Here is a 12,138-nt window from a genome sequence, read left to right as displayed (position 1 = left end):
AGATTTAAAAAAATACTTTAAAAAGTATTAGTACACAAAAAAGCTACTCAATTACAGTAACGCGAGTAAATGTAATTCGTTACTTTCCACCTCTGGTGGGAGCTATGGGTTTTTCACAATTTTGAGGGTAAATATGATTGGCACTTGTTTGTACAAATGTTGCTAGGGTGTTGTGGGTAGTTAGCAGGGTGTGGCTATGTGGTTGCCCAATGGTCATTCATTTAAGCCATAAGTCCACTAGCTGCATGTTTATAATATTAATTTAAAGGTGACATATCACAAAAAAAGTAGCATTTTTTACAATTTAAGTGCTATTTTCAGGTCCTTGGTGCAGAAAATTATGTGCAACTCATGTGTGTTTTTAACACAAACTTGTTTGCATTTGACAATTAAAGTGCAATAAGACATGAAAGAGAACTTTGTTTAGTACTCACATGCTACAGTATGTGACAGCTGCTTTCTGTGCATGTGTGCTGAGAAAACCATATCCACCTTATTCTTCACATAAAAATGGGCTCAGCCATTTGTAAATGTTATGGGTTTTGCTTCCAGCTATTTTTAGCCGTTCAAAACCACTCCCTTTGCTGCTTAATTCTGCAGATTGGTGTGTCTTAACATATTATTTTAGTGTATTATCTTAATTATGAACATACTGGTTTGTAATGCAAACAGTTTCACCATTTACTGTACATTGTTATTCTTCTCGTTGTTTCCCTATAGCAGCTAATGAACCAGAAGTCTCACCATAGGCTTACTTCCGCGTTCAGGAATAAGGTGGTTGGTGGATAACAGCAATTTAAACGGATATGGTTTAAAATGCATGATGTCCTTTCCCAATGTTCAGATGCAACTGACAGTTGTTTTTAAAGGTCAGAAAATCAATTTATATCTTGCGCATGTGCAAAACATTGAGACTATTTTTGAAATTGCGCTGCCTGAGAAAGTGAAAGTAAATTACTGGTGTGTGTGAAATGCTCTATAGAGATAAACGTGACATGTCTTATCTCAGTCCAACAATCAGAAATGTGTTAAATAGAATGTGAGGTAAAATGTGGTGGACTATAAGCATTTTTATCGTCAACTAATGGTCAATATTAAGGGGCATCCCTACAATATGCAGTTGTTGGTGGTCATTACATTATCTGAAGAAAATAAATGGTGAATTGGTGATGTGGGTTGTCACTAGGGCATTACTATGCAGTTGTTGATTTATGGTTGTTATACTTTCTAAAGAAAATATAAGTGGTGGCTTGGCTATGCAGAAGTTGCTAATGTGGTGTGGTTAGTCTCCAGGTAAATTGTAATGCATTTCTAAGGTGTTCTGGTCTATTTAATATTCCTGTCCCTGATTTCAAGTCATTTTTATTTTATTTTTTTTGGTTACCGGTTTTATCATCTGTCAAGTGAAAAATGTATGATTACTTAAGTAAGCATATATCTTTCCATCAAGCCGCTCAATATTAGGTATCATATTTGTCTGTAGCACTAATACTGTTTGGATAAACCTCAAACCCTAAGTATGAGCTGTAGCAAGCAGGATAGCAATAATTTACAAACGCTTCCAACTTCGAATTACTTTCTGAGAATGTGCTAGCAGCAAGATCTTCACATTTACAATCATTCTTTGTCACTGCTGCTCCAGTCATTTCATGTGTGGTCCCTATAGGGTACTGTTAATACAACATTCTCCCCAAGGTCTGTAGAACATCTTACTGACTTTAGTTGCCGCTGGACTAAGAGATTTTCCATTTGTATCACAGGACTTTTGATGGCTGGAGGGAGGAGTTTGTGTCTACTGATTTCTGACTTCTTGGAAAGGGTTTACATGGAGGATCAAAGTCCTCAGCCTCCTACCCGTTTGATCTGTTAGCACAGCTAACGCAGAGCAAACACATGCTAGATGTTAGCTCTGGCCTGCTGGCTTCAACACAGTTTCTCCTCTTAATGGCAGGGTTTAAAGGGTCCAGTCCACCCCAAAATAAAAATTCTGTCATTAATTACTCACCCTCATGTCATTCCAAACCCATAAGACCTCCGCTCATCTTCATGTTACTTACATTGCTGTCTATGGGAGGGCCAGAAAGCTCTCGGAATTCATCAAAAATATCTTAATTTGTGTTCTGAAGATAAACCGGGGTCTTACGGGTTTGGAACGACATGATGGTGAGTAATTAATGACATCATTTTCATTTTGGGGTGGGGTAACCATTTAAGTGTGCAGCTGACATGGTTGAATTTTTTTGGAGAGAGTTCTTTACTGAGGATTTGTCTTCTGTATTTTAGAATTTTCAAAAAACACTATCAATAACACTTAAGCTTAGAGGGTTTAAAGTCAACATTAGATCAAAATTTACTATATTTACTTAAATGTACTCTGCTGAAATTTTTTTTATTATTATTATTATTATTTTTTAAGGCTGCATTTATTTATTCAAAAATACTCTTTTTTTTGGATCATGGAATCTTTTGTAGCAATGTAAAAGACTTTACATTTTACTTACACTGAACCTTTGAATAGTCGTGTATATTGGCAGTCTTGTTGTGCAGGATTTATCATTATTCCAAAGACAAATTGTCTTCTGGATCTTTTATCAAAATGCTTAATCTATAAAAAAAAAAAACTTTTCTGTTGATCATCAACTCGTTGCACTATTAGATATATATATATATATATATATATATATATATATATATATATATATATATATATATATATATATATATATATATATATATATATATATATATATATATATATATATATGTATATGTATATATATATATGTATATATATATTAAGTCTTGGCTTGCATTTTATCTTACAGAGGTAAAAATGGTTGTGTTGTCATTTCTTTATGCTTTTAAAGTAATAAAATCCACTTACTGGCAACTCAACTAATTGTTTTATGCAACACTTATTTTGATAGAAATTACATGGAGACCGATGGATTTTTTAAATTGAACAGAGTTATATTTCAATTTTCTTTTTCATCAGGACCTGTTCCCAGAGAGAGGGGAGATTCTAGTCTCAGCCCAGGACTTGAATTTGGTTCTACAAGTTGAAAGAAATCAGTAAGTAACCTCTTTAAATGAATCTCATACACATAATTGAAGAAAAATGTGTCTGATTACAAGGCACTGACTTGCATTTGCAAAACACCTTTGAAATTATTCTTATCTGGTTTCTTTAACACTTCTTACTGACTAACTGGAAGCCTTTTTTAAACATTAAAAATAGAGCATGAGCACATGCTATGCAAGAGAAACATTCAAAATCTTAATATACTACTGACAGATTTTTATTGCAAACTGATTTTAAAATTGCTGTGCAGTTAGTTGTTAAATACATATCTGTTTAAATTTAATAGCAAAAACCTCCAGATCCAGCTAATAAGGTAGAGATTTGGGAGTGGTGCTGAATTTATCTGCCACTGGTAAAACTGTCCGGGAAGTTTGCTGGAGTTTAGATAGTTGAATAATGACTTGAGCTGCAGATCTTCAGAGAAAAGGGAACAGGTATCGCCATCACCTTCTGATTGTTCTGCCAAATGCTGAGATGAACCAGTGCAATGGAGCCACAATCTGAGTCTGACTGTACTGGAAGACTTTTGGGGATAGATTGCCTTTTCCTCCTCAGAAATTGCAGGACCACATTAATGTTACTTGGCAGAGTAAATGTTTATTTTAACCACATATGAACCTTGCATTCCCTTGCAGTCTTGGCCAGTCTGGTTTTCCAAATGTAGGTCAGAAGAAAGGACAAACACACTGAGACACATAAACACCGAGCTTCCTGAGTATTGTTAAGGCTCGAAGGAACCCTCAAAGCAGTCCGGCAGACTTTTTTGGAGTTTTTACAAGACAAAGTACTCTTCAAGCATGTCGAAGTGAAGGAAATGAGGAGAGTCAGGGCATGGAGGACTGGCATAGAATCTAGATCACAGCCGCATTGTAATGGGCCCAGGAAATGGGAGGATAGCTTGAGGACTTTTTAATGAATACACTCAATCAATAGAATTAAGCTCTTCTTGAAATAGATAAAAGAAGGCACATTACTTGAGTGTATATGCCATTTGTGTAATTGCTTCTTTACATTGCAGTAAAGTGCTTTCAACACACAACAGGAAGCAGAGCATACAGAAACTGCAAGGGCAGAAGGTGTTTGGTTTGTAAAAAGGACCATTTTAAAAGAAGCACACCTGTTTTTCTGTGCACCATAGGGCAGAATAATTATAGAATTTTTATATTATAAAGCACTTATTTTGTATCCTGAAACCGAATGTCATAGCAAGCAGAGATCTGTGCCCCCCTGAATTACTTTATTGCTGTTTACAGTATATTTCAGTAACCAAGACGACCTCTCACTGGCCCTTTTAGTTGTATGAAATACAAAGCCGAGCTCACTGAACCCATCAAGTTGTGAATTCTTGCAAACTTTGCCATTATAATCAACGTATAATGTTAATAGTGCAGTGAATCTCCTGTTTACATTGTGTACACCTTGCAGTGCACAAGTCACATTAGTGAAATTTTGCAGATAAAAGGTCAATTGCATTGCCAAAGGTGTAGAAGTGAATGATGTACAGCTAACTCAAGTTACTTTTATACACCAAGCAGCTTCACTGTATGTTGGCCAACACAGCAAGACAGCAAATGGAATGCAAAAAAAGAAAAAAAAATTTGCATCTGTGGATGAGACTGTTTAAAACTTTTAAAGTCACTTTGGACTGGTTGTTGTTACTTATATAAGAGAACTGATAATACTGTAGTCTTATTTAAATACACCAATAAAAGCATCAGAAAAGAAAGAATGAAAATGTGCTACAAAATGATGGCATGGATGTAAATTTGAATAAAAAGCTTTTTCACACTTTTTCATCATAGATGCAATTATGTAGCTCTAATACACTATCCACTGCAATAAAAGTTGAGTAAACAGATCGACAGAATTGGCATAGGCAATGTTGGGGGTTTAACCCTGAACCCATTTGAAAACATCAATAAAGGTCAACTTTAGACTGCCATTCTGACCTCTGTCAGCTGGGGCTAAAGGTCAGCAGTCTCATGGCTGTGTTGCGTTACGTGTGATCCATAACGTGACCATACAAACCTCCAGGCATATTTTTCCCTTATATGGAAGCGTTTTAGAAATCATTTTCTAGTAGGCATGTTTTGAATGGTTCTTGAATAGCTCTATTGTGTATTGCATAAAGCTCCTCTATCCCACATTTTTTGTCTCTTTGAGAATAACAAAGCCAGAGTCTCTCTTTCTGCAAATGACAATAAGAAATAGGTACAATTTTGTGTTTTCCACCCCACACAGTTCCTGACAAGTGCAAGGTTTTGGCGTTTCATTCGTAGCCAAGCTATTTGTGATGTAAATGAGCATGTTTGTGTGTGTTTGCATCTGAGCTGGTATTTAATTGAAAGGCTGGGAGACAGTTTAAGAGCGTGAATGAGCAGATACAGGCGGATGACAGGCGTGCTTTAGGCAGTGTTTATAACCTGGACTAATGAGTTTTAATCTCTACTGGGGAGGATCTTACCACGTATTTTAATTAAATTTTAAACTAAATTAAGCAGAAGTTTGTCCTTTAACATTTGGTATTTTAAGGTACTATAGTGATTGTGTCAGTCATCTCGTTTTAAGCAATGACATTGCAGAGTGGTCTGTGGTTTCTTTTAAGGTCAAGTGGTTTGTGTAATGGTTGCATTTATGTCATCTAAAGAGCGTGTTAGAGAGAGACTGAAGGACATCGTGGTGTATCCGGGGTGAAAGTGATTATTAGAGTTTATATTGCCTAATATGAGAGAGAGAAACTGGAAAGAGAGAGTTTTAGAGCAGGAATGTGTTTGAGAAGTATAAACTGATGGTGTGAAGGAGAAAGGATAAAGAAGCATGGAGGACGAGAGGGGTTTAGGGCATGGAGAGCGGTGATAAGGAGAGCTGAAAAGAACATGAAAAGGAAGATGAAGAGTCCAAACAGGTGGTTGTGGTTCAGATCCGGTGGAAGTTGAACTCCCAAGAGCCAAAGTGATTGACCTACATATTTTGTTATGAATGTTTTAATGTATTCATCCCGGAGGATATGATATTTAAAAAAAAAAATCTGGAATTGCAGCACATGTTCAGGATTAAGCCAACAGCTGTCTGTATAATTCAACACAGCCATAACTCATGAACTTTTAAAACCTTGCCAGAGGTGTCATGGTATCACTAATAATTAGGGAGGTCAATCAAATGAATTTTTAATCAAATGAATCATATGTAAGCCTCTAAATAATTGCTGAGCATTTTCTCCTTAAAACTGCAGGCTTCAAAAATACGGTTTTGAAACAGCCCTTGTTTCTTACCATCACAAAAGTGTAAGTCCTGTTGACTCGTGTAACCATTGACTTTGGTGGGGCTTTTCATATCATTAGCTGTTTGATAATGTAGGCAAGCCAAAGGCTAATGATATCAGTTATCGTTACACGCCTGACTTTGTAGAGAGCGATACATAAAATACAGTACATTACCGTTCTGATACATTGACTTAGTAGATGATCCTGTATAATTTGCTCTTCCTCTTCCTTGGAATCAGTTTCTGGTTCAAACATATATAGCTGCTTTAATCCACCGTTCCCATTTGCCATTGTGTAGCATTAAGACTTCTTAACTGAGTGAAAGTGGAGGTTGTGGGATTGAGCAAAGGAAGGGAGAAATTAGCATATTCATAGTTCTGCATACACCAAGGAAGGAGTTTCCAGATATATTCATGCCATTTTAAGGATAAATTATTTTCATGGCAAATGTTTCAGCATGTCATTTTGATTATCAAAGATGAGTTATAAAAGATAAAATTATTGACTTAAGGGGGACTTTAAGTCAATAAATTGTTTGTTTTATTTTCATATCATTGAACATAAACCCATCACTGTCCTGCAGTCCGCAGCAATATATTCAATTTGTCAATCTGTCAGAGGCAGATTATGGTCCATTAACACAGGACACTTTATTGCGTCTGTGCTGTTTTTTTTTTAAATGTTTTTCTTTCAACATTTCGCTGTTTTCACAGCCTCACACCATAAGTGTTACCGTTTTCTTTGCAGTGTTAAAGTGTAAATCACAATTCATAAAGAAAAGCTTCCTGCAGTTTAGTACGGAGTAAGTGTTTTTATTTTTTTTATTGTTTATTTTTATTTTCTTAATTTTTAGCAATTTGTGCTGAATTAATCGCAGGTTTAATAATCAGAATTTTCAACAAACTGTAAAAATGCTTCTTTTCTCCTGGTTAAATAATGGTCATGTAATTTAATATCAATAACGTGCTGTCATTCCTGCTTCATACACTCAGAATTTGAATGGACAAAAAATAAAAACATTAAAATAGTGATACCTACTGTACATACTTTATTTATTTGATTATCTTATAGAGAAATATTTTAATTGTTTATATCAACAGGTAGGTGATAGCAGCAATGTACAAATGTAAATACTCTGCTATCAATCTGGCAGTTTTTTTTTAATTGGGTGTGCTATTATAAGTAACAATTCAAATTTATTTTTTTGTAAAGCACAGCACTCAAGGGTTATTTTAGGTAACTGTCAGCAAGGATGTTGGGGTACAGGTTTCTAATTTTTAAAACCTAAATAAGTCTAACATTTCACCAAATAAGCTATGCTTTGAAAGAAGGAAGTGACCGCTTGCATAGGTGCTAACCAGAACTGCATTGAGCTGCTGAGTTCTTAGAAAAACAACTTCTCGTAAGAGCCTAACGTTCTTTCGCAATTAGACACAGAGCTAAATTGTGCATGATGTTATTATGCATTTATGATAGCCATCTGCAGCCATGAGAACGGTCACATGCTGCTAAACACAACACTGATTCACCCTGATGCATTTCTCTGACTCTTTGCCCTGCAGTCCCATCTGCAGAAGGCTTGTTTTGTTCTCTTCCTGACAAGCAGCCAGTGTTTGTGTAATCTGCTCTCTCATGCATCCTCAAGATTAAGTAAGCTTTCCCTCTTCAGTCTGCTCTGAAAATATCATTGAGAGTGATGATTCCATATTTGCGTTGAGTTCAGAGATGAGCGCTCGTAATGCTCACTGATTACAGTGGAAATACTGCCGTTATTGCCGTATTTAATGTGATTGTGACATGTAGCAGGAACAAGCTGGAGGAAAAAGCAGTTTGATATTGAGAGCGACTCAGATGTTAAAATGGAATGAGATGGAGCGAAGTCAGCTCTAAACAGCTGCGTTGCATTATAGGTTTTTTCCTGCCAATATTTAGTCCCATGATATAGTGTCAGAACGTAGTGTTTCTGTTAACTGTTAAACTTTCCAGTCAAATTAGTGCTTTTCATTGTAATGTTTTTTGATGCATATTTAGATGCAAAACACTTATGTGAACTACACATTTTATACCATTCTAGCACAAATATGACTATTGTGGGCAATACTGTAAACTGTTTTGTAGTGTTATTTTAGTATTATTTATATAGGCCTACTATTATAGTATCTACTAATATTTACTTTATATTTTCAGATTTATTTAAATGTTTAGTTTGTTTTAGTGATTTTATGTGTTTTTCAGTTTTTTTAGTTTCTATAAATATTCATATTTTGCTTTCTTTTTTATTACAGTTTTAGTTTGAGCAATTGAATTAACTTAAACTTTATTTCTATTAGTTGCAAATATGACCTTTTAATGTACATTTAATCTTTTAAGTTACTGTATATATAATTTCTGTTTGATTTCATTTCAGTTTCATATATATAATAAAAGGGAATGAGAGCTGAAGATGTCATGCTTCAAAATAACAACAAAGCATGTTATATTCCAAGTCTCTGAAGCAATACAATAGTTTTATATGAAAAAAGACCAGAATTTAGGCTGTGGTGATTAACTGATGACTCAGTTTTGATTTTTAGTGTAAACAGTCTCTTTACCTATATGTACAATGGGTCTATGCATTGGATAAGAATTTCTGAACTAATGCCATCAGTGCGACTGAAGTTTCACTTCCTGAAACTTGGTTCATCTTTGACAGATCTTTTTGTGAGAAGTGTAAGCAGTGCAGAGTTGAAGTACAGTCCTTATTGGGTTATGTTTGTGCTAGCAAGAAGCCAGTAGGCATACAGTTGAGCGTCTGTCGTTTATTGTAAGCACTGAAATATTTATAGCCCCCAAATTCCCCCAAATATCTTGCCACGTCTCGTGTCATTTAACCCCAGACAAATGTACACAATTAAAGATATATTCTTTATTTCTCTTCCCTCACTCTGTTTTTCTTTCTGCATCTCTTCCTTCTTTCTCTGTCACTTACACATTCTCAGATGATCTTTGCTGCCTCCTCTCTGTTCCCATCCCCCTTTGTTTTCCCTCTCTCGTTCTCTCTCTCTCTCTCCGTCTAGTACAGTACTGCTAGTTTGAATGAGGTGATTGGTAACAGATGGTGCCGCTTTAAAAAGGCAAGGAATTTGGTGCCCTCAGTAGGTCACTGGGCCACAGTCTCTCTCTCTCTGGCTCTCGTCCACACACACAGCTGATTTTCTGTACACTGTCCCTAAAAACCTTCAAACGAGAGTAATGTTTTAACATGAGGATCAAATGTAAGGACCATCGCAGGCTAGGTATCAGTTTGCATACTTGTACATTTTCAAGCTGGGCAACAGTAGTACTTTGTAAGACAATTGTTAGCTTAAAAAAATGTTCAGTAACACTTTACAATAAGGTCCTATTATTTTAGTTAATGCATTAATTAACATTTACAATGAACAATAAGTTTGTTTCAGTATTTATTAATTGTTGGTAATGTTAGTTAATAAAAAAATACATCTATTAGTTCATGTTAGCTCAGTCACATTATATAAACACTTTGGTCACACTTTATTTTAAGGTCCAATTTTCATCATTAACAAACCATTAACTATGACTTTTGCCTCAAAAACTACTAATTTGCTGCTTATTAACTGAAGTTCAGGGATTGGGTAGGATTGGGGATGTAAAATATGGACATGCAGAATGTGCTTTATAAGTACTAATAAACAGCCAATACTAAAGTGTTACCCAGCTCACCCCCACCCCTTGTTTTTTGGCCATTAGTAAATGTTTGTGCGTGTGTGTGTGTGTGTGTGTGTGTGTTTGGTGTGTGTGTGTGTTAATAAATGTTGAAATGAATGTAAACTATATGCTGGAATACACTATGTAGCTTTTTCCTCAAATTACAGCCTTGAAAAGTCAGAGCAAGTCTGAATATTTTGAGGCGATTTAAGAACACATTATTTGTCATGTGTCTCCAGTTAATCAATGTAGTGGACTAATGTTAACAAATAGAACTTTACTGTAAAGTGTTTCAGTAGTTTCTAATAGGTATGTCATTGTGTACTTCAGAGGAAATCCACTAGTATTCAATTGTAATCTTCAAGCACCATTTTAAAGGAGCAAAACACATTTTTGAAATACAAACATGTAATATTGTTATTCAAATAAAACAAATTTATTCAAGTCAGGTGGAGGTAAATGAAGCTGCTTAGCAGGCAGCTCTATTCATTATAATTAGACTGATCTAGTTTTGTCTAGTCGACACACGCTGCTTACTTCCGGTATAGACATTGTGCCAGAGGTGGCTCTCTGTTGTCATGACAATCAGCAAGTCTCTTGTTTTCTGTCTGCAGTATATGTTTATTTTTAATTATACTAATTCATGAGGAATGATTTGGACCACAGTCTGCTCATTTTTGACCCCTGCTTTAGACTGTTCATTACCTGATTGCCTTTATATTGTTTGTAAAGTCTCATTTCTCTCAGATGGAAAAGAAAACACAAAGCAGTCACCTCCCCTGTATTGTGACCTCTGCTGTTCTTACTGCCGCACTTTCATTCCTGCGTTTTCAAAACTGTAAACACCTTCAGTTTTTCAGAAAGGACGAAAATAAAAGGAGTTGCAGACTGCAGAATACATAAAGCTGAATCCGTTATGCCGCACCATCTTGACCTTGAGAACAATTATGGCATGCTTTGATAGTCTGCCACTATCAGATGGTAGTTGTGAATCTCTTTGACAATGTATAGTCTTTTGGATCATGAGAACCAGAAGGAAATGCGATTTTGTGATACAGCAGAACAGCTGTTATGAGAGAAGCTGATGGTTAATCTTCTACGTTCTGAAAGAAAAGAAAATGCTATTCCTGAGCGGCTCTTTGAGTGTTTAAAATATTAAACAGAAGCTTGTCACATGTCTCGCGTCTTTAAATCTTTAAATCTTACCCAAAAAGGTAGTCAGCCTAGACTTGTTTTGAAAGTAAAATAAGCTCAGTGATAGCTGCTTTGTCAGTCTTTCACAATCTGAGTAACCTTGAAAACTGTGACCTTTACTGATACTACACACATTTTTTATAGTCATTTTATATTCTGCTTTCTAGACCCACCTTCAGTAAATGTACGGCTTTTTTTCTCCCTGTGAATAATAACAGTATTAAACAAACTTTTACACATGAAACACACAGGGTTTGTTGGATGTTTGTTTGTTTTGACCCTATCTATCTATCTATCTATCTATCTATCTATCTATCTATCTATCTATCTATCTATCTATCTATCTATCTATCTATCTATCTATCTATCTATCTACCTGTTTTTCTCAGAGAAAAAACATACACACACACGTGCACTCACTGAGACAAGTCCAATTCTTTTTGTTCCTCCAACCCAGCTGTGCATAAAACAAGCACATTAATCTAAGACGAAGTCCGCTGGACAGTTAACCCAGACTCTGGTGGTTGAAAATAGAAGTGTAATGAGACACACACTCACACTCGCTTATCTCCGCCTGTGCTCAGTGCCTCCTCCAGCACAAACCCTCACCGTTGTTTCTTTATAAGCTGTACTGTGTGGTTGTTCCCTGTCTGATGTGTAGAAGAAGAATTAGACCAGCACTGCTTCCTTTGACTTTGTTCTCTTTAATTTGTCTCCTATTATCTGGGATTGAGCAATCAACATTAACATAATTATCATTAAAGGCAGGAAAAGAACAACATAACACATGTACTAGAAAACTGACACTGCGTCAAAACACTGCGTCTGCGACAAAAAAGCCCTAGATTGTAGTGAAAACAATGCTCTTTTATATACAGTGGCCTTATATTTACA

General features: G+C 35.7%; 1 protein-coding gene across 1 annotated transcript in view; it reads left to right on the top strand.

Moving 5' to 3' along the window:
* Positions 1–12,138, top strand: part of adam19a (ADAM metallopeptidase domain 19a) — a 77,377-nt gene that overhangs the window by 25,293 nt on the left and 39,946 nt on the right. The window contains exon 3 of the mRNA XM_059535748.1: positions 2,996–3,072. Within this exon, the coding sequence (XP_059391731.1) occupies positions 2,996–3,072 (77 nt within the window). The remainder of the gene's footprint in view (positions 1–2,995; positions 3,073–12,138) is intronic.

Source organism: Carassius carassius, chromosome 3 (assembly GCF_963082965.1).
Source record: "Carassius carassius chromosome 3, fCarCar2.1, whole genome shotgun sequence".
In the NCBI taxonomy this organism is placed as follows: domain Eukaryota; kingdom Metazoa; phylum Chordata; class Actinopteri; order Cypriniformes; family Cyprinidae; genus Carassius; species Carassius carassius.
Note: the sequence above shows the minus strand (reverse complement) of the source record. Positions and strands in the feature narration are given on the sequence as shown.